Source organism: Electrona antarctica, assembly GCF_951216825.1.
Source record: "Electrona antarctica genome assembly, chromosome: 13".
Classification (NCBI taxonomy): Eukaryota; Metazoa; Chordata; class Actinopteri; order Myctophiformes; family Myctophidae; genus Electrona; species Electrona antarctica.
This window is the reverse complement of record NC_136794.1, coordinates 6677595-6700658: the sequence shown is the minus strand read 5'-3', so window position 1 is coordinate 6700658 and position 23064 is coordinate 6677595. Positions and strand designations below refer to the sequence as shown.

The 23064-nt window shown below is 43.2% G+C and overlaps 3 protein-coding genes and 1 long non-coding RNA gene across 11 annotated transcripts in view; 2 read left to right on the top strand and 2 right to left on the bottom strand.

Annotated features, from left to right (window-relative positions):
• Positions 1–4281, top strand: part of dcaf6 (ddb1 and cul4 associated factor 6) — a 35664-nt gene extending 31383 nt beyond the window's left edge. For all 7 annotated transcript variants that reach the window (XM_079519131.1, XM_079519130.1, XM_079519129.1 and 4 more), the window contains 2 exons: positions 3252–3357; positions 3556–4281. In XM_079519131.1, coding sequence (XP_079375257.1) covers positions 3252–3357; positions 3556–3614 — 165 coding nt within the window. In that variant the 3' untranslated portion in view covers positions 3615–4281. The remainder of the gene's footprint in view (positions 1–3251; positions 3358–3555) is intronic.
• An 877-nt stretch (positions 4282–5158) lies between these two features.
• gpr161b (G protein-coupled receptor 161b) lies at positions 5159–15746 on the bottom strand. Its single transcript, XM_079517984.1, has 6 exons — positions 15496–15746; positions 12965–13361; positions 10743–11470; positions 10171–10278; positions 7537–7662; positions 5159–6899 (listed from the first exon to the last, which is right to left on the bottom strand). The coding sequence occupies exons 2-6, from the start codon at positions 13312–13314 to the stop codon at positions 6625–6627; spliced, it is 1587 nt and encodes a 528-aa protein (XP_079374110.1). The 5' UTR covers positions 13315–13361; positions 15496–15746; the 3' UTR covers positions 5159–6624.
• On the top strand, positions 14448–18727 carry LOC306935112. The gene is made up of 3 exons (XR_013791355.1): positions 14448–14598; positions 18207–18336; positions 18597–18727. It is a non-coding gene; the product is annotated as an uncharacterized lncRNA (long non-coding RNA).
• Positions 17604–22731, bottom strand: otc (ornithine transcarbamylase). 2 transcript variants are annotated; one of them, XM_079517985.1, is made up of 10 exons: positions 22464–22731; positions 22128–22266; positions 21626–21707; positions 20227–20314; positions 19817–19970; positions 19615–19737; positions 19182–19235; positions 18521–18670; positions 18181–18318; positions 17604–18052 (listed from the first exon to the last, which is right to left on the bottom strand). In XM_079517985.1, the coding sequence occupies exons 1-10, from the start codon at positions 22547–22549 to the stop codon at positions 17996–17998; spliced, it is 1071 nt and encodes a 356-aa protein (XP_079374111.1). In that variant the 5' UTR covers positions 22550–22731; the 3' UTR covers positions 17604–17995. The 2 variants fall into 2 exon arrangements, with proteins under 2 accessions (XP_079374111.1, XP_079374112.1); XM_079517986.1 differs by having other exon boundaries at positions 22128–22204; positions 22464–22561.
• Positions 22732–23064: the final 333 nt, after the last annotated feature.

Here is a 23064-nt window from a genome sequence, read left to right as displayed (position 1 = left end):
TTTTCAATAGCTAAATTACAACAATGTTTAAAACACCAAAAGGGGTTCCCGCCCAGAATGGGTTAACACAATCAGCGCCGGGATTCCTTCAAAATAGAAGCTCTGGGGTGCCGGGAAGACATGGCCGCTTTTACTCTGTAAAAGAAACAGAGATTTTTTTTGCTTGCTTACCTTGCTCTCGTTTCCATAATATCGCTAAATAATCCATCGCGTTCATATTTTGAACGAGAGGCGGTTGAGAAGTCAGAAATGAAGAGCTCAGTATATCCATCAGATCAAAACCACGGAGAGCGCACTAGATTAAGAGAGACGAGGCATTCTTTCTGCAGCGGTAAACAGGGAAGTGACCGGACCGCAGATGAACGAAGAGAGAAGCGTATGGTGGCCTCGGAGTCCCACTCAAAAATGTAGGGACACAGGGACAGACAGACTCACTGCATGGGCAGCCGTTAGCGGACAGCCGCGGACAGGAGAAGCTGTGTTTTACGTCATTTCCGAGTTTTTTAGACAGCTGGTGGATGGAAAAGAAGCTCCACCCCCGTGGCTGACTGCCGCGATGGACAGATTCCCGGAAACGCTCTCCTCCGCGGCAGTCAGCCGCTTCTTTTCCATCCACCAGCTGTCTAAAAACTCGGAAATGACGTAAAATACAGCTTCTTCTGTCCGCGGCTGTCCGCTAAAGTGTGCTTAGGCCCTCAGCCACACACATAGCTTTCTATAGGAGTGGTTGCACCACTCATAAAAAGAGTAACTAAAATGAATTGGACAGCCAACTAGTGCTGCACGATTCTCCACAGAATGAGATTGCATACATTGCATACATTGTGATCCAGATCTCCATCTTCTTTTCGATGAATTGTGCAGCACTACAATCGCCTCGCCTGTCTCTCTCTCTCACTCTCACTATGAGAAATGAAGCAATGCTGACAAGAAATCTTGAAATAACCACACGTAGAGGCGTCCAGGTGGTGTAGACCAGTGGTTCCCAAAGGGGTACTTGAGGAGTTCCAGGGGGGACCCAGCTACATGATAGTTTGGAACCAAATGGACCCTTATGGGTCTGTAACTCAGAATGTAAGTCCATTTGGTTCCATTTGTACGCTCTCAGAGTTAGCATTGATTTTACAATATAATTTGGGGGTCCCAGAGATAGAAATGGGGGTCCGTAGACTAATGCATGTCATACTGGGGGACCTGGAAATTTAACAGGTTGAAAATCACTGCTAGAGCCGTAAAAATCTTCTCTTATTGGGGTCCCTGGCATATGTTTTCAAATGGGGGTCTGTGGGCTATTTAGTGTCAATTTGGGGGTCCTTGACATGAAAAGGTTTGGGAACCACAGAGGCCGGTGTTCAATTCCCAGCTGTGGTGCCTCTGGCTTGGCCGTACGCTTAGAAATATCACACCGGGGGCACGGTGGCACAGTTGGTAGTGCTGTCGCCTCACAGCTAGAAGGTCCTGGATTAGATTCCCGCTCGGGACGCTGTGGGTGCTGGCGCCGTGTTTCCTCCTCCGCGTCATCAGTGCCCATACCCGAGGCGGGATTGGCGAAAGGGCCTTTCTGTGTGGAGTTTGCATGTTCTCCCCGTGTCCCCTAGGGTAGGTACCCTCACAAAAAACATGCAGTAATCCTGGTCTCTAAACTGCCTCCCCCTGGCCAGCCGGGGCGCCTGATCGAGGGGAAAGGAACTGGTTGGAATAACGTGTTCCTTCCATGCGCTACGTCCAACCAGGGAAACTCCCCCCTGTCAGGTGTAAAGGAACAACTTGGACACTCAGGCATGAAGGAAGCATGAGTTCAAGTCCGTTGCTCTCCCCATGTCCCCCATATATGGGGACTAGGTTGGCGGAGGGTGTGTAGAGCCCAGGATCACATTAGATAATTGACACAGGGGTGAAAAATGGGTTACAAAATCGTGGGATAAAGATTATAGAAAAAAAAAAAGAAGTGCGCAGTGGCTTTGCTGTCAAGCACAGTTGTTAAGAACGGGTGTAACGCAAAACAAATCACACTCATGCGAAGTGAGAGGCGCTCTTATCATCGTACATCACCATGACGTAAAATAGACACTGTGCCTAGTGTAACATAATTTTACACGTATACGTAAAATGTTCCATTCATTGTCAATGGGATTATTATTATTATTATTTTTAGACGAAGTTTGTGGAACCAAAAGCTGAATGTAGAACCTAAAAAAAAAAAGGAAAAAGAAAATCCGCACTCAGACATACATACATTGCTGTACTCGGACAGACACACATAGCTGTGCATATGGTGTAACCTGACTCCGCCAGATGGGGCAGCAGAGAGTACACTGGGTTCCCTAGTCTCTACTGCCCCATCTGGCGGAGTCAGGTTACATATGGTGTGCACCCCCTGAAAAACAAGGTTGAGGATGGGAAGCCAAGCAAGGAATCATGTCCTTTGTCGCTGCACCAGTGACCCCTGCTGGCTGCTTGGTCTGGTTCAGCAGTCTTCAGCCTATTCAGCAGGAAGGGGAATCTGGAGGAGATGGCATCATGAACCTTATCCTTTTCCTTGTGAAACTACTGTCTGATGAAAAGAAGAGGCTGACTCCATGTGTACTGGAGGAGGCACGTGGGACTTTTACACCCTCCTCAGGCCAACAGTCGGCAGTGACGGAGACAGCAGTAGACCTGGGAAATCTGCAGTGGATAAAAGGGGGGGAAAACTGCCAAGGAACCGCTTGATGATTTCGCCATCTTTTCACCTAATCAAGGAACCAAACTAGGATTTATCCTATGCTCCTAAAATCAGCCGTGTGTGTGTGTGTGTGTGTGTGTGTGTGTGTGTGTGTGTGTGTGTGTGTGTGTGTGTGTGTGTGTGTGTGTGTGTGTGTGTGTGTGTGTGTGTGTGTGTGTGTGTGTGTGTGTGTGTGTGTGTGTGTGTGTGTGTGTGTGTGTGTGTGTGTGTGTGTGTGTGTGTGTGTGTGTGTGTGTGTGTGATGTCCATGCTTAGACATACAGAGACAGACAGACACACACATTACTGTGTATAGGAGAGTGGCTAGCACCACTCAAACATGCTGCCTAATGAGGAAGATTCCTTGCCAACAAAAAAAAGACGACAGGGACCCTTTCTGTCTGGCGTTTCTACTGCCATCATTCTACTTGGAGAGAAAAGAATGAGAGAATTATTTAAGAGTACTATTGTCAAATTCATACACTCTCACTCCCACTCTGTCTTTCTGCCAGCCTTCTCTTATACTCTTCTTCTCTTCTCTTCCCAGGTAATAACTCGCAACGAGCTGATGCTAGAGGAAACGAGGAACACTATCACAGTCCCAGCCTCATTCATGCTTCGCATGCTGGCCTCCCTCAACCATATCAGAACAGGTACACAACGCCTGGTTATTTACTTTGCTAAATTCTGATAAAGAAATGTTTAGTAATTATTATGCATGGCAGTCATGCCATCAGTAAGCCCCTTAATACTTTGGGCCGAGTCATAATTGACCTTCAACGTGCCGTGCCTTTTGGCCTGCTTGTTTTTGCTGCGGTCTCCCTTTACATGTGCCCATGTCCTCCTTCTAGATCGTTTGGAGGGTGATCGCTCTGAAGGTTCCGGCCAGGAGAACGAGGATGAGCAATAGCCGCAGCTGATTGTTTGAACACCGTTTTTTTCTTTTGCTTTCAAGCACTTGAGATTTGTATAAGTATACTGTAGAAATACTTCCTTATGAGAATTAGTTGAATTTGTAGTCCCCTCTTGTTTTTTAAGATGACTTTCTTACTGATGTTTCTGTATGAGAAAACTACATCTGAGAAAATGTGTGTGAATGCAAAGGGCAAGCAAGTAAATATATATACGATATATATATATATATAAAAGAGAGTGAGGGAACTATTGGTGACTGGTGTGTTAAGATGTTAAGTGCAATATTATTTTGTCAGGAGAAAGTGAGCTTTGATCAGTGTTATGTGTGACATTTCTTATTTGTAGCACAAGGTAAAAGACCTGAAATGTTTATGTACTGCACGTGCAGTTACGCATGTAAACAAGATTTTTTGATTTAAAGTAAACCATACTCAAAGTATGCTTTAACTCTTTTTGTTGAAACAAATCTTTGCTTGTCATCCCCAAAGAGTTAAATCAAAACTAATCTTTTCAAAAACATGCAAGAGAAAATAAATAAATCGGATCATGCATCTCAGATGTGATTGTCAGGTCAGGATTACCCAGAAGTTGTGTAACTGACCCCATCAAGCAAATTAACTGGCAAATTCTTTCCACAAATAAAGAACAATCTGATCTTTGCACAGTGATTCTTAGCGTTTCAAGGACTTTTGAGTGATTCTAGCGCTCCAGTGATACTGGCTGAGTGTTTGGGTGCCACAGAAGACCCACAAGAGGAACAGGGATCCGTCATGCATGCATTGTAGGACAGCTGGGTCAACCACCGTTGCTTTGGTATCCATTAACGGTGGTGGAAAGTAATTGAGGTCATGTACTCAAATACTATAGTTGAAGTACAATGAGGTATATTTACTGGAGTATTTCCAATTTAATACTTCTACTCCACTACAATTATTTGAAAACTTTGTATATTTTGACTATTAAAGTTTAGCTTAACCACACCGTTTACAAAAATATGTTTTATACATCTGAAAACTTGGACGTAAGTATATTTTGGATGCCAATACTTTTACTTATAGGCTATAGTATTTCTACATTGCAGTATTGCCATTAAACACAGGATGGCCTACATTTACACCCAACTCACCCCGTTGTCTACAGTCTACACCACAAAGGAAATAGGGTAATAAACCTGGAGATCTGGAGGCAGACACAAAGACCATGAAGATTACCTGGAACCAGAGAACAGCTCAAGACAGATGCCTGGAGATCGCTTGTTGATGGCCTATATGCCCTAGAATGGGTAGTAGGTGTAAGTAAATCAGTCCAATACATCTTGGAATAAATACAATGATTTCATGCAATAGTTTATGTAAAAACATTTATACAAAGCTTTTCATACAATTAAAAAAAAATACAAAACTTGCAAAATTAGCTTTAAGCTATAGTGGAAATCAAATGTTAAATAGTACCATACTGATCTGTACTATGTCCTCTTACAATATAGTACCAAATGCAAACGTACGTAACAAAAACTTGAGGTAAGACTAAAACACCAGAACTGGTCAATATCCACAAGTCATAATTTGTGTGGTCATCTGCTACTTGTGTACAAAAAACTAATATTCAGTGTTTAAAATAATCAGTCTATAAATACAGAGGAAACCACATGTACAAAAAGGATCCCTCGACTAATATTCCTTATCACCAGTTTACACTAAACTGAATTTACAGATGAGCGCAAAACTACATGTTTTACTTCAGTCTTTACTTTCATGATTTTTGTTTTAAATCCAGGCCTATTCGGTAATGAGGAATTGTAGTCTTAACCGCTAAAACCATACAGTATATATACACTTCCCAGGAGTCTATACTTTGTCGTGTCCACTCCTCCTCCCCCCCCAAAATCTTCTTCAAAAATAGCCGATTTCAAGCGCACGAACAACGCATTGATCACATTGTGTATTGTGGTGTACTTGCAGAATAGCAATGCTAGGGCATAAACGGCATTTCTCTTTTCCATCGTTGGAAATAGTGTTTAGTCTGGAAATTGGCATCAAACACACCCTGTGTCTATCTTATTGGCCCGTTGATTGCGTACGGTATTAATAAAATGCTTCTCCCTCTCTGGCACTGTACTGTATAGATTAACACTGACATAAGGATTATCATTCCTGACATGCAGGACAGAGTATTCGTACTGCATATTCAAGTGCAAGAATATGACAAACTGGCATACATGACATTTTAGGAACCATCTTTGTACCATGTACTCAATGCACTCCATAAATAGGGCATCTATAAGTACCTGACTAATGCTACAAATGGTCACAGATTGTTAATATAGTGAGGCACAAATTATGAAATCCAGAGATACACAAGATTATGATTAAGATCAGGGGGTAAACAAAACCTTTAACACTTTCTGGACGGGAACCCCTTTTGGTGTTTTGAGCATTAGGTTATGCTTTAGCTGTTGAAAAATAGCAGATCTACAAGCTCATAGCGCGGCACCGAGTGCCGCGCTACGAGCTTGTAGATCTGCTATTTTTTTTTAATCGTGAAAGTGTCACAAATCTTTGAATATATTTCTTTCAGAGCGAAAGTTTTTAACTCAAATCTTTGCTTCTGAGAACTACATATTTTCAGATGGGGGTTGGTAGCCAATTACAGATAATTCTGGGGCTCCTTGACATGAAATAGTATGAGCACCACTGACTCAAACGTAGGCATTTCAGTAAACTAAGGATTTAGAAGACATTTGTAGAATCTGGTCTCGGGTCGAAATGGGTTAAAAAGAAAAGTTGAATCAGCGAAGAAGCAGTAGTAAAAAGGCTTCCTATTTGTTTACATGAATACGTAAGATTATGAGCAAGTCATAAGAGTCCAACATAGTGGAATGATTAATGTGCCATTAATAAAAAAAGATCCTCATTTCAAGTATGGACCACTCATGGGTAGAGAAATGTAACTTCATCTACTGTGTTTGCATTGTAAACTATGTCACCCAACAGAGATATATATATTTAGGCTGATAAATCCTCCACGTCCCCATCATCGTCGTCTTCTCTGTCATCTTTGACAATCCCTTCATCGATACTTTCCAGTCGCAGCCTCTGACCGTCGAGGTATCTGGGTCGTGGCGTTGTCTTGGTCGCAGATAGTCCCCCGGGCAGGTCCGTCTCCTCCCCAAAGAGAGTGAACTTTACGTCGCATTCAATTGCCTTTGCCAGGCACGAAGCGAAGGTGTCCAGAGATTTGTGTATCTCTGCGTGGACTTGGACGGTGGGTGTGTTTTCAGCTGAGGAGTGGAGGTAAATATTGAACAATGTTAATGTTGTGTTGCTGAATTCATATTTATAAAACAGACTAATGTGCGATTCACACCAGCTGTTTCCGCCTTCTGAGACAGTGGCATGGTTCAATGGGTCTATGGTAAGCTTTCCCCATCGCGGCAGATGGGGAAAGCTCACCAGGCATAGACTATGCAAAAAGCGTAGCATCAGCCATCCAGAAGTGTGCTCTCCTCTGAAGTACTAGGTATACAATTACTTCCATTTATATATAGCAGTTTCTGTCAATCTCAAGTGTTGTTGCGTGTGTATTATGCACCGATTTGAGATTAACAGAAACTGATTTATAAATGGAAGTAATGACTTTCAGGGGTTTTTGCCTTTATTGATAGCGTATTGATAGCATTTAGCGAGAGAGTAGTGAGATGACATTCAGCAAATGGTCCCATTTTGCAACAAAACGCGATTAAAAAAAATCACTGCTGGTATGAATTTTGGCATAACATCTTAGGACAGCGTCTGTTTGAGATGGTTTATTCACTCATTCCTTTTTTTGGCCTACTAGTTGTCTGCTGAGTGCTGACAGACTTCTCATTACTCGGCGAGCCAGCTTCCCTCTAATCTCCTTTTCAAAGCGACATATACCTTTGGAATGCTCCACCTGGTCTTCAAAGGTAACTGAGCTCCGCCTCTTCCCCGCTACATTGCCATGGTAGTGGGGAGTGGAGGAGCCATCTGTGGAGAAGTTATCCAACAGCATCACATCTGTACCTGTACCACAAAGAAGTTGGAGAGAGAGAAGGGATTTTGAATAATAGTTTTCCATTTAGGCTATTAAGACCTACAGTACAACCACAAGGAACTAAACACCCAGTAGTGACAAGTAGTTCAGATTGTATTACAGAGTTGGGTGTATTATGAGTTGTATTACGTTTCGGTCCCTCCGGACCTTCCTCAGGCATGACTGAGGAAGGTCTGGAGGGACCTTCATTAAATAAGAAAATACTCAGAGCATAATACACAGTGTGCGAGTGTACCTTATTGCTTTCATTGATCTTTTATGAGAAAATAATATTTGACATGGCCTTCTTTGTTGTCCATTAGGCTGCACACTGACCTCTGCTGGTTGAGCACAATGGCTGTGAAATGTTTCTTTCAATCAGGCTGTCTGAAAATTCGACTATTAAATGACATTAATTAAGAAGTTACGTGCTTAAATTGGTACAAAGTACCAGTACATTTCCCCACCAGGCAACATTTTTCTTTTTTTGAGTGGTGCAACCAAAAAAATAGCTTTTTTTGTTTTCACCATTTCTCAAACGTTTCGGACGCGGGGCGGCTCGCCGGAACTGGGCCAGCCCCCTGGCCGCATTCCTGGGGGTCTGGATGTTCCTTGGACCCCCGGGGACCCCTCATGGTAACTTATTTCTCGACCGTTTCGGACGCAGGGCGGCTCGCCAGAAACAGCCCGGCTGCCTGGCCGCCTTTCTGGATGTCTGGCTGTTCCAGGGACCCCCGGGGGACCCCCACACGGTAACTGTCATTTCTCGAAAAAGAAGAATCCAGACGGCACACTGTTTTCTTTTACACCGTGAAGCGCTGGTTAACGTTGCTTGCCAAGCATCTTAACTTTATAAAAGCAAGCTGCAAGAATGCAAGACGCCAACACCATCGCTTATTTAGCTCTAGCTGTTCGCTATTATTCTGTGGGTTAACTTTTTCTTATCCTTTTGGTTTATGTTTACCTCCCTTCGGGAAAGGAGTGTTAGGTTTCAGTTGTAGTTCCTCCTCTGTTACCGGTTAGGTTTTGGTTAGGCAAAGTTATTGTTTTGTTGTCTCCTTTTTCTTTCTGGGAACACCCCACCACTGTAAGTTATACCGCTCTGCTCTAATATCCTACCCTATTTATAACAACTATTTATATATCAACGCCGTCTGTCTGCTGAGCAATCACAATATGCAGAACTGTTTGCATACGAGTACTGGTGTGCAAGACTAGCACGCATGGCTGATATTGTAACCATCTTAATGAAATGAACAGGCAAAGCAAAAATGAGAATCTTACAAGCACGTTTACTGCACACATTTCGGTCCAAACCCGCCCCGTGGTGGCAGATTGTGGATAAGGCCAAGCTTGAGATTTGCACTGACAAATTGAACGTGTCGTGTCACTATGTGCTATTTTGTATGTTCAAGGTTTCTTTATAGAGGGTATGCGTGTGACATCATCATCAAACCAGGAAGTTATGCAGGAACGCCTACTGAGTGGCAAAAAACTACTTTCTGGCCTTGACAGCCCATACATCCACACAGAAAAGTCTTATCTGATTGCATTAAACAACATTAAACAATGTTAAACTCACTTTGCCTGTTGCTTTGCCACTCGATGTGCCATTCACTTTAAGCATGCGCATACGCTCTATTATTACATCAAGGCAAGTGTGCCCTGGCATAAAAAAGGTTGGGAAACACTGATTTAACCAAACTTTTACAATGCATTAGACTCCTGGGAGACGCATTGCTGAGGTGGAGCACCGTACCAATAGTCAGCTCCCAGTACCCACATGTCTTAGCATATTAATCATAGACTGAGTTGGCAGTGCCCGGAATCGAACCAAGAACCTTGCCAATCAAAGGCGAGTGCACTACCCACTGAACAATCGCAACTAAAATTATAGCTGTAGAAGAAATAAAGTTGATTATTAATAGTAGTATACTCTCTTTTAAATGTTCATTATTATTAATTATGTATTGAAATATACTTTATTTATTTTACTGTCCATAAATAAAATACAGTAAACTAATTAATAGACTAACTGGCTACCACACCACATTCAAGGGAAAGAATATCAATGATGCCATCAAGCATATTTCTCATCACGCATGACAATACATGCATCATGTATCATCTGCCAAGCTTGTTGAACAGGAATGTGAGGTACCACAGTGCTGGAGGTATAGAGAGTATGGTAGTGGCAAATCGAGTGGCAAAGCAACAGGCAAAGTGAGTTTAACATCGTTTAATGTTGTTTAATGCAATCAGATATGACTTTTCTGTGTGGATGTATGGTCTGTCAAGGCCAGAAAGTAGTTTTTTGCCACTCAGTAGGCGTTCCTGCATAACTTCCTGGTTTGATGATGATGTCACGCGCATACCCTCTATTGTGCAATGGAAATTGAACATATCTTCTTTTACCAAAGACATCTTATTGTGCAATGGATCACTTTATTCCTTGGGTAGAATTTAAAAAGGCAGACAATTTTTTGAGAAAGACTTACATGAGTCCTGAGTGAAGCTGAAGCCAGTGTCTCCTGTGCTGCTCCCAGGGGCCACCAGCTGCCCCCCACCAGCTAGCATGGCCGTCAGGTGTGGCGACATACCCAAGTCTGCAAGACCACAATAGGTTAATCACCGTACAATACATCTTGTTCAAACACAAAACAAAAAACAGAAATCTCAAGTGTGTTACTTTGCAATTCCATTAGCTAAAGCAACCGGGATAAAGAATCTACTTGTAAATGGTGCATTTATATAGCGCCTTTATCCAAGGCGCTTTACATAGATTGTGCATTACATTCACCCATTCACACACACATTCATACACCGATTGCGGCGGAAGCCATGCAAGGTACCAACCAGCACATCGGGAGCAATTTGGGGTTCAGTGTCTTGCCCAAGGACACTTCGACATGTAGACAGGAGGAGCCGGGATTCAAACCGCCGACCCATGGATCATTGGACGACCTGCTCTACCTCTTGAGCCACAGTCGCCCCGGAACAGTAATGCAAAATTGGGTTACATGGGGTTACATTTTACACCACAATGAAAGATAATTGTGCCCGCTCACACCTGTGATTCTGTTGGAGATGCTGAAGAGGCGCGATGTCCTTTGGCGAGTGGCAAATGACTCTCTGTAGTAGCGATCTCCAAAGCACATCCCCAGTAACTCCTTCCGTACCGTCTTATTCCAAAGACCATAAATAAGTGGATGGCATACTGCACTACAGAAGGACAGCCAGGCCACCAGAGTCTCTATCCCCGGAGTCACACTCCCCTGCCCCCATAAGGCCTCAGTACATACAACCACCACATATGGACCCCATGTCATGAGGAAGGTGCCCACGACTACCAGGATGGTGACAAAGGCTTTGCACTGGCTCCCAGCGTACACCAGGCTTCGTCGGCTGCTGTTGGAGGAGGTTGAGGTGTTCGAATTCTTACGGCTCTGCGGGTTCTTCTGGGAACCCGCAGAGTCATCCTTGGCCACTATCACAGTCCCACAGTGTACCTTCCGGGCTTTCATGCGGGCAACGCGGAATATAATACCATAACAGATCAACATTGCGAACAGCGGCGGGAGACTGCACCAGATGACCCAGAAGGATGTGTAGCCTGGGTCCCGATGCCAGGACGCAACGCAGGTCCACTTGAAGCAGTCAAACTCGTAGGAAGACCAGCCAAACAGTGGGGGGAGGCAGCCCACCAGAGAATGCAGCCACACATAGGCGATGACCACTACAGCCCGATTTCCTGTAATCTTCATGGGATAGATCATAGGGTAGAGCACGGCATAGTACCTGTTGAGGTGAGAGGAATGAAATTGTGGATAGTGAATTCAAATATCTCTCAAAACATATCTGGTCCAAGCAACATGATGACAGTGAGCAATCTTAGAGTCAAGTAAATAATACAGTCCCTGTATTGATTTGTCTAATTAACCACTCAACCTTGTATTATACTTTGTTGTCCAATGGTGGTGTACGGAAATTGCAAACGGTAGTCGAGGCAAACGTTAAATTATTGTGATATCATATATTATTATTATTGTCTCCTCCAGGCAGAGACTGTTTTGCCCCCTGTCTGTCCGTCCGTCTGTGAACAGCTAATCTCCAGCACGTTGGCCTGATCGACATGAACCTATACAATCACACTCCCTGAATGCCATGCCAGAGCAGAACCTCTGCCAGAAAAGAAATTCTGATCCGCCTGTTACAGCACCACCAGGAGGCCGATGTTTGCAAAAAACATTTTTTTTTTTTTACATTACTCCTGGAGATTTTGTCCAAACCTGACACAAATTGGGCTTGGCAAGTTGGCACACATTATTTCTATAGTCATGTGATGTCTGTTCTATTCCTATTCCATCCCGATTGGCTAAGATTTGGCATCTAAAGTTTGCACGAGTGGTTCGCTTTGAACAAAATGCCTCAAATCATGAACGCGGCGCCTCCATTGCTGTGAGAGACAGAGGAAGAATGCGTCTGTGCAATAATTTCATCAACATGTCATTAATCCCTCAATTTAACTACAGATTCCACTCACCTCTATAATGACATTACTGGCCCACAATAACCTACCCTGTGCTCCGTCATATTGCCTGGCCCTAGTTGGGGTATTGCAATACAAAATCTACCCCAGTACTCAAATCCCCAGAGGTGAAATCCATGTATAAACGGTAAATACGGTACGCTGAAAAATGCTATTAGGTCATCATCTATATTTCACACTACCTTGTGATCCATCATCACATGTGGAGTAACCAACGGCGTGAGTGTAACAGAAGTAGCATTCAGTATCAATTCCCAACAAGCCTAAAAAACACAATGCTTTCATTGCTTTCTTCAAATCAGCCTAAATAAGAGATGGTTCAAGGTCCAATAGAAAGCTTTAGACTAATCTACAACTCAAAACTGCTTAAAATAGGAAAAACGTCAGAATTATCAATGAATAGTGCATTCATTTAGCTGTCGGTTATAGTTGGGCTTCTTTGTGTTTTTTTGCTAATCAAATACTTCTTTATTGAACTGGGCAAATGGCTTGCATAAAACCATGACTGGAGTGCATGGTTTATCTTATTTACAAATCCAAATTACTCGTTACTAATCTCTTAACGTTTTCAACCTTCATTTTATGAACATATATCATACATTAAAACATAGAAAGGAGACAGAAAATAGGCTTTTAAACAGGTCACAGGTCCATGACTAGTATATTCAGTCACATGCAAACATCTATGATCAGGTCACATGCATACACGACTATGATCATTATCTGCACGGCTTGTGACTGACCTGTCGATGGCAATAGCTCCCAGAGTGAGCATGCTGGCAGAGCTGATGAGCAGATATAGCAGGGCGGTGAAGTTGCACCACACCACCCCGAACACCCATTCCCTCTTGGCTGAGCTCACCGCCACGAAGGGCAGCACCAGCACGGACAGCAACAGGTTGGACAGTGTCAGGCTGAACACAAACTTGTTGCTGGGCGTGAGCAGGTAAGGCCTCCGATAGAGGGTCGCCACGATCAGCAGGTTCCCCAGGCAGGCCAGGAGTGTGATGGTCACGATAGAAACCGACTCCAGGATCGCGGGGCCTTCGCCATGTCCCAGAGTGCAGTTGTTCCTGCTGCTGCTGCTGTTCATGGTGAGAGACTAGGCTGCCACAGAGGTGAAGGCATAGTTGGGGAGTGCTGTTGACAGAGTGCACGATTAGAAGAAATATCTAGGAATATGAAACGTTAGTCCAAGACACTGTAAAGACTTAGGGGTCCTAGAATGGCTGTAATATTACATACTTTTCATGTATTCCAGTTACACTCAAGTCATGCATGCCCTAGGCCTAGGGCATGCATGTGGTGCTATGGTAGCAGACATGTCACGTGGGGGAAGCTGAGTCAGATATTGCCCTCTAATTTCACATACAATTGAATGATGTGGCAGAAAATGCGTTTAGTCAAATATCTCCACTTTTCCCACGAGCTTCACACAGACATTCTCATACCCAACGTAGAGCCCGACATTATTGACAATCCTTTTTTGAGCACATACAGTATGAGTATGGGCACTATGGGGCACACAATTGACAGGTGATGAATTACACCATACCAACCATCAGTGACGACGACTACGTGGGGGCTGCGGGGCTCGAGCCCCCTTGATGATTTTAGGGTATTTCTAGTTTTTCTACATTCCTAACACCTCCCCCCGCCCCTGGGCATGCTCGGCCGGTCTGGGGGCGGGGGGTTGCCGGTCCTCCCTCAGATCACTGTTTATATATTATTGACCGCGTCTGTGTCACAGTCTCACAGTCACAGACATTGCGCACACGAGAGAGGGAGAGAGGGAGAGAGAGAGAGAGAGAGAGAGAAAGAGGGAGAGTGGTGCTGCGTGTTAAAAAATAAATAGGCTACTCATCTTTGTGTTCTGTTTCACCTTATTGCTGAGTGACCGTCACAGGGAAAGCAACAAGGGGTTTAGAAGCACGGGCCCCCTTGAGGATTATGAAAACTATTCGTCCCTGCCAACCATATTTGCCTGATGAAGACCTTGTAGGTCGAAACGTTGCAATTGTTGCCTCTTAATAAAGTAGGCCTAAGTCTCTTGGAGCTCTAGAAACTAGTGTGCGGATGTTTGTTCTCCTCTTTGATGGATGCCTAACATCCAGCACCTGGCCTTTGAGATGTGCACAGTTGCACACAATCTTCTCTGTGAACCCATACTAATCACAACACCTGTCAATTGTGTGCCCCGCCCATACAATATGATGTGCTCACCAAAGGAGAATGTGCTCCGTGTGAACTTCGTGGAAAAGTGAAATATTTTCCTGAAAAAACCGTTTGATGCCACAACTTTCAAATGGATATGAAGAACAGAAACGAGGACAATGTCTGACTGACTGACTCCAAGTCGCAGAAATTCAATTATTGGGTGAGTCGTAGAGTAGACAGTAGAGTACACAGATAACGCACGCAGCGCCACTATTATAAATGCCGTCACGATGAGTCTGCTAGAGACGAGCATCATGTGAACAGAATAGATTGTGTGAAGTGTTAACCCTGGCCTGAGGGCTAGGATTTATCGCAGTCTGTACAGATGTAAGTAACCAAATGGCCCCGTAAATTAAGGACCATTTGGTAAAATGCGCACATCCTCAATAATTGTTTAACACTGGGGATTTTTTAATTAACATTGCATTGCTTAACCTGGCCTGCTATTCACGGCGCAAATTAAAATCATGCAGCCGTGACTTTCATTTAAGCTTATCTCACGCACATTACTATTCTTTTAGCCCCCTGGTCCAGAATCTCCAGATACTCGCTATAAGCACTGGACCAGGGCTGCTATTCTTTATGCCATTAAATGGCAGAGAATTACAACAATGACAATTTAAGCTTCTTTCAGGTGGATTATGGATTCAATTGTGTTGAATTGTGCCTCGATTAAGTCAACAAGAGCCACTAGCGGTCTGTTAAATTATTTTGCTCTCGTTACTTGTAACTTTTTAGCACAGTTCAGTGTGAAACCGTTTAAACATCCATTCGCCTCATCAATCCAGGCACACATCTTCAACTTGAAGCATACCTGCATAACATAAACCCCAAATATAACGTTTTATAGTAAACAACTTTCACTAGTACACGTTGTAACATTTCCTCAGCAATCCCACCCAAGGTACGGCAATCGGTCTCAAACTGTGAACAAAGTGCCGCCGCACAGTGACCACAGGTTTGCTAGTTACTTAGCATTAGCTAAAACAACCTATCGCGAAAACTTTCTTCCATTGTGCCCCAAAGAAAACGGTGGGGGGAAAGTACCAAAACATACCGGTTCTAGGATGGTGTTGGTCGTCATTTTCTCCTCTAAATTAAATGTTCCCATTCTATTTGTTCTGTTTCATTACATTAGTAGTTGAACCACTGAACTTAAAAACAACTCGGACAGAACCCCCCCTCCTGCCATCGTTAGTTATCCCTCCTACTCAAGCTCAGCTGCTGCAGCTGCTGGTCGCAATGGCGTCCTCCTCCTCCTCCTCCCAACTAAACCCTACAGCCTACAACTTCAACTCTCCCTCTCTGCTCTCCTAGCGGATTTGGGCGTGTGGGTGGTCTGGCGACTTTGCTTATTTTTCCAACTTCATTATTCCTGGACAGGAAGTTTATGGCACTCGATCAGTGCGTGTTGTTGAAATTTAAATTGCATTTTGACATGTGTATTGTATAGTATATTATACACCTTCGTTACAATCATATTTGAAATGATTCAAACGTTTATCTCTTTATTTCTGCTCTCTACTCGTTAATGTCGTAAACTATATGGTTCTGAATGATGTTACAAGTGAAAATGAAATCCACTGACTGCTGCATGCACGTTTTATTATTTATAGTAGGTCTATCTGCACTAGTATATTAACGTGAATGAAGTGTAGCTTCACTTTTATCCTCCTGGACCACCAAAGAAGATCAAAGCTTCCCGCACAGATACGTCAGTATCAGCCAGCCAGCCAATCTGAAAAGAGGGATGTTGACGCCTCGGGCCGCTTGATGGCGCCCGTGCACTTTACCTCCAGAGATGGCTCTGTTTCTGCTGTAGCCATTAATAGCCAAGAAAGAAGATTTACCTTTTCTGGTGAAAATCCATATTTGGAGTAGCCTAATTACGGTAACAAACATTGGATTTAGTTATTATGATATGCTGTATAACATCTTGGATAGACTGGACCACAGGAACTTGACAAACTTGCTCAACTACTGTCTCGTGTTTCCAAATCCTGCAGGCTTTATTTTGAATTTGGGAAATCTGCCCCTATTTTAAATTGTGCTATTATATTTGTGAACCAAACACATTTTGATTGATTGATTGATTTAAAAATGTATTAACAGTTTGCAGAATTACAGTACATTTCAAGCACAAACTCAATACAAAGGCTGTTAACTGTGAGTGGACGACCCAATTAAGCATTACACTTGTTTCCAATAGGGTCCACCATGTTCAATTCATCAAAAACATTTAGAGACGTACAAATAGACACTTCTATATAGACAAAGGACAGAACAGGAATTCATCATAAAGGAGGTAAAAAGGGAAAAGAAACATATAAAGTGAGGGAAAAAAATTGGTGGGCGGTGGGGGGGATTCACGTTCAGCTCCGTTCATTTGTTTGTTTTCCTTGGAGGAGCTGCGTTGGGTCCCCAAGTCGGCTCCGTGGCCGTACCTTGAGTTGGCTGTGTGGCCGTGACCGTCTCTTGTGTTGTCCTTGTGTTGGGTCCCCAAGTCGGCTCAGTGGCCGTACCTTGAGTTGGCTGTGTGGCCGTGACCGTCTCTTGTGTTGTCCTTGCGTTGGGTCCCCAAGTCGGCTCAGTGGCCATACCTTGAGTTGGCTGTGTGGCCGCGACCGTCTCTTGTGTTGTCCTTGCGTCCGTGTTTGAGGGATTCCGATTTTACAGGGGCCAGTTTCGAATTGCAGCCGTCCGTAGGTGCCCTTTGAGAGCGGTTTTGAAGGAGTCAAGGGATTTGCATGTCTTAATGACTGTTGGTAGGGCGTTCCACATTTTGGTGGCATAGGAGCGAAAATAATTTAGTCCCTTGTTTGTGCCGAATCTGGGTTGTACATGGTTCGTTGCACTCCCTCTGGTGTTGTGGGTGTGGACTTCGTTAACATTAAGGAAGTATCTAGACAGGTACATGGGTATCTTGGTGGTGTATCGAATCTTGTGGACCAGACCCATTGCAAGATGCTGTACTCTAAGCCATTCCAGCCTGTCGAAGTGGGCAGGGGTGAGGTGGGTTTGGGGGGTGATGATCAACACTCGTTTCAGTACCACCATTAAGATTTATACTGATTTATACATACATTTTTATTGTGATTCATAATTTTAATGTTTCTTCCAGAGTTGAACGAGGACACATGATGGCATATTATAAATGGTGCATTTATATAGTGCCTTTATCCAAGGCGCTTTACATAGATTGTGCATTACATTCACACGATGGCGGCAGAAACCATGCAAGGCACCAAACAGCACATCAGGAGCAATTATGGGTTCAGTTTCTTGCTCAAGGACACCTCGACACTAACTCTGGGGGAGCCCGGTTCGAACTGGCAACCTTGCGGTTGCCATCCGGCCACTCTACCCCTGATCCACCGCTGCCCCATTATCACTTACACCTGAGCTGTAGCTCAAATGCGACTGAGTCACATGTTGTGTACACTTTACAATTTGTATTAGATAGTAGGTGCATCCATGTTATAAATCAGTGTACACTCACTCAAAATCTCTTAACAAAGCTGTGACTTGGTATTTGACAGAGGCTGGGGATACTTAATTTAAAACTTAATTGGCCTCAGTGGAGTATAATCAGTCAGCAGAGACACCATCAGTCCCTGAAAGAAGAGAATAAACACACTTGGATAAAACTGACAAGCATAGACTGACTGTTCTGACAGACTCAAATGGGATCAAACCAATAAATAACAAATCTACAGTATACAGAGTATATTAGGTTACCCACCATAATGGTCCACTTCCTGTTCTCAGCCTCAGGGAAGACGAGGGAGCGTTTTGAGTTGAAAACCTGGTCGTCCACCTCTTCCTGTTTCCGGGGCAGACAGTGCAGGAAGGTCCAGTCTGGTTTGGCCACGCTTCCCGTCTGTAGGGAGCATTCAAGGTCAGAAATTATGGTCTGCATCAACTCTCCATGAGTGGAGTAATGCAACAGTTTAACTACCTATTCATACCAATGATGGATAGGCGCGCGCACACACACTATTGTATTGTTACTACAGACACAGTACAGTAAATTCAGTCTATAATGCTGCTACAAACTGTATGTGATATTTCATTTCACCTACCTGCATAGTAATCTGGTATCCATGGAAGTCTTTGAGCCTCTTTTTCTTCTCTTCCTCCTGTCCCATGCTCACCCAGGTGTCAGTGACCAGGACATCGCTCCCGTGGGCCGCCTCCATTGGGTCAGAGGTCATCACTAGCTCTGTCCCATGCTAAATCAATATGTTGGAGACAAATTATATCAAGCTGCTTTGACTCATAACATGCATTTTCATAAACGGCCTGTTAAAATGAAAACACGTGTCCTTTTCAACAACAAAAAAAAGTTTTAAATCACTTCTTACTTTTAGATTTATCTTTCTGCCATTGAATTCCATGAGTTGAATCACTAGGGTCAACGTGCAACAAGACATATCACACCGCAGGGACAATGCTAAAACGTCTTGACCCTTTGGTGTCAAGACGGTTTAGGGCTTTAGACTGCACCTCATTTTTTTGTGGCTTTCGCCTTTATTTTGGGGATGGGGAGAGAGATGGGGGGATGACATGCAGTAAAGGCCGTCGGGATCGGGAGTCGAACCCGCGGCACACTGCCAGACTGGATTACCAGCCAAGGTGCCTGGACCGCTGAGCCACGGCCCACCTCATTTTAACCAACGTATGCACCCCGTTTTGAAGTGCTATCATGTAAATGCAGTTGAATAGTGTTGTGGAACCACTCGCCTGCTTGGAGAGTCTCTGTGCCTCTTGAAGCACACTACTTTCTGGCTCATATCCCTGAAAACAAGTACAGTACATTTGTCTCAACATGCTCCATCAGTTAATTAGAGATGAGATGCTGTTACATTGAGTCTTTATACTATGTACAGGGCAGCTATAGCTGAGAGAGTCTCTCTGCATGGAATCAGACTGCTAGTTGGGATGGGTAAATGCAGAGGGCCAATTTCATGTATAGTGGACTGGTACTGGTAAATGTACTGTGACAAAAATACCCCAAAGTGTGCGGGACTAAATGATTATTGCAGTATGTATTTTCATTTAGTACTAGAGAACTACGATCTACAACAAAGAAGGGCACAAATATGATCAAAAACATGAATCTGATATGTATCGTACATTCCAGAATTTCCAGTAGTCTAATAAAAAAGTAGTAGACCTTGGGCGTGGCAATGCGAAGATGCACTCCCAGCTTGGCGGCAGTCATCATGAAGGAGTGGAGGACATTATTTCCATCGCCGATCCAGCTTACTGTTAGTCCGCTGAGGGAACCATAATGCTCCTACAATGATATATGATAGTAGTTTAGCGAGCAGAAAGGTATTCCGAGTTGTATAATGATAGAATGGGTGTTTCTGTACCTGTAAGGTGAGGAAGTCAGCCAGGATCTGGATTGGGTGGTAAAGGTCAGACAGGCCATTAATGATGGGGATGGAGGCCTCTCGATCTAGCTCCTCCAGTGTGGAGTGACTGTATACTCTTGCCAAGACAATGTCACAGAGTCCAGATAGAACCCTGCATATAAACAGTAAATCCTCAGTGTTAAATTCACTCTGAGAGTGTACACCCTCTTAAGTTGCAGATGAATTAACACACACTGTATTATACACATACAGTCTTCAAAAGACACAATCGCACTCCCTCGAGTCGTCTGCGACGCGCAAGCAGAATTGGAAGTTCTCGACTTGAGATACGTGTAACGTGAACAATAGACAATAGATTTTCCACATTTATAATAGGATTTTACTAACTAGACCATGAGCAGATTCACCTAGCTGTATCGGTGCTACTCTCATTCACCCCCAAGTGGATGTCCTGGGATGTGAGGAAACAGGGATGGCCACCCAGCAGAGCAAAACCTGTAAATGTTATCGCAGAACAGTGAGAACACAAGGGCTTGTTTATATTAAGAAATGTAAAATATATATTTGCTGAGCTGAAACAAGCCTGAGGAAGGTCGCAAGACCGAAACGTTGCTTTAATAAAAATCTCTGAACCCAGCAAGTGGCAGTGTGCGGGTGTCCCTCCTTTCACTGAGCTGAACCAACAAAATAAAATTGAGTCTGCACTTGTTTAAATGTTTGCAAATCCTGGGGTGACAGGGCCTTCTCTGTGGCCGCCCCCACCCTCTGGAATGCTCTCCCCAAACACATACGAGACTCCCCCTCACTTCCTATCTTCAAATCTGCACTGAAAACCCACCTGTTCTGAATTGCATTTCCAAGCTGATGTGTTTTAAACTTGTTATGTGCATTGTTTTATTGGTTTTATTCTTTTAATTGTTTTTTTCCCTAATAAAGCTGTCTTTTTCTTGTTCCCCCCCTGGTCCCCACACATGTAAAGCGTCTTTGAGTGTCATGAAAAGCGCTATATAAATCCCAGATATTATTATTATTATTATAGATGTAATTGTGCATTTATCAATGTTTCGATTTGAAGTGTAAGGACTCAATGTATTTGCCAGCCTGTGGAAAGGAAGTTTATGAATATGCTTAAATAAAATGATTGTTAGGCCTATATTAACAACTACAGTAAAAAAAATCCCAAATGAACTAGATGGCCAATGTGTTGTTCATGAAAATAACGTACAGACTGATTGTTTAAAGGATTGAGGGGAAAACAGAAAACAACGTTGTGCTTTTTGGGGAGGCACAGACAGAGGCTTTCAGCAGTTCTATTGTATCCTGGATCATTTCTGGGCCACTAAACACATGGCCTGGGTTAAGTTAAGCTACTAGTGTGGCAGCATAGGCTATATTTTAAAGGGGCATTCCACTAATTTTCAACATTTTACTATGTCATTAATATACCTTAGAGCTGTTGTGGAAATAATTTAAAAAAAAGTCCCCCCATTCTGTGTTTCCTAGAACTAGAGGTCTGAAAATGGGTGGTTTTCCCCTTTAAAATGCAATCACACATCTCACTCAAATCATAAAACAAGTTTCAGTAGCCTAGTTAAAGAAGATAAAGATAAAGAAAACTTTATTGTCCATTAAATTGACATAAAATGGAAATTCGTCTTTGGCACAACGGTTAATCTGCTCTACAAATTAGAATGAATGTAATAGCCCACTGGGCGTCGCCTATAGCGCAGTATACTCTACACAAGTTCAAGATAACCATTTTTACTATAGACTAGCATGCAATTAGATCCTGATGCAAACTGACACCTGTTTCAGTGGACATTCTTGTTCTGGTGCTCCTCTTCTCAAATATCATGGCAATTGACTTTCCTTGGAGAAGAGGGAGATACTGAAATGGAAATGGCAGTTTGATTTGATTTGATTTATTTGATATATTCATGATACAATTCATAAAAGAGCAGTAGGCTACATAATTATCAGGATTACACAAAAAGTCGGAGGACTTAATTCCATTGTGATCCAAATAAATAAATAGTTACAGCATATGGTAAGAAGAACATGTGTACTAAAATCACAATAATAATGACATTTACAACAGGCCATCATAGATCAGTATACAAAAGACAATAAATAGATAAATACAACACTATAGCCTACTAATTTGCCCATCAGCCACTTTAACATATTTTTAATAATGTTCAAAGACTGGGCAAATTTAATTTCCCTTGGGATTTTGTCCCAGTTTCTTGATAATGTTGTCTCCTTTGTTAAAATGCGTTGGACATGGGCGCTATAAGTTTATAACTACCTGCTTTTCATGCTTGATCCGATGTTTTAGATCCGCTGAGATCGACAGGACAGTCTTGATTTCATCTGAATTGTAATCTTTTAATGTGAGAAAACTGCGACCCTTTAAATTGACTGAACCAAGCAATGCGGCTCCAATGCTGTCAACATGTCACAAACAAAATGCATGAATTATTTCGTGTGAGCTCAGCTCAGCAGTGGGAAGAAAGCGAGAAGAAATATAACAAGAATGGTGTCTTATCGTAGCCACATTTGTGTTCATAACGGTAACGTTCAAATTGCTTTGGTAGCGTCATGCACCAAAAGACGCGTTCTGGTTGTAGCTGGACTGACTTACCTAAAGCCCCTCGTGGGAATGTTTTGAAAAGTTTTCAAACACGTCAAAGCGGAACTGCTTACAACTGTGAATAATTTGGTTGACATTGCGACTCAATACTGATATCCCAAGAGGACACAACTGTTTGTAAAAGGTAAGGTTTGTTAATTTATTTCAGCAGAACACGACCACCAGACAGCATGCCGCAGCAGCAGCAGGGACCAGGGAGCTGAGAGACCTACAGCAGTGTGAATGGAGAAGCGGCCAAAGCAAACCGGTGCGGGGCTGGGGGATGGTTCACCGGTCGCACGACGGTGTCGAAAATAGCAGACTGTAGTAGCCGCTACTGCAGTGGTTCCCAAACTTTTTCATGTCAAGGACCCCCAAATTGACACTAAATAGCCCGCGGACCCCCATTTGAAAACATATGTCAGGGACGTCACCCCAATAAGAGAAGATTTGTAGGCTATGGCTCTGACAGTGATTTTCAACCTGTTTAATTTCAAGGACCCCCCAGTTTGACATGCATTAGTCTATGGGTATGGACCCCCATTTAATATCATTTCTATCTCTGGGACCCCCAATTTGCTAATTTAACTCCATTTGTACACTCTCTGAGTTA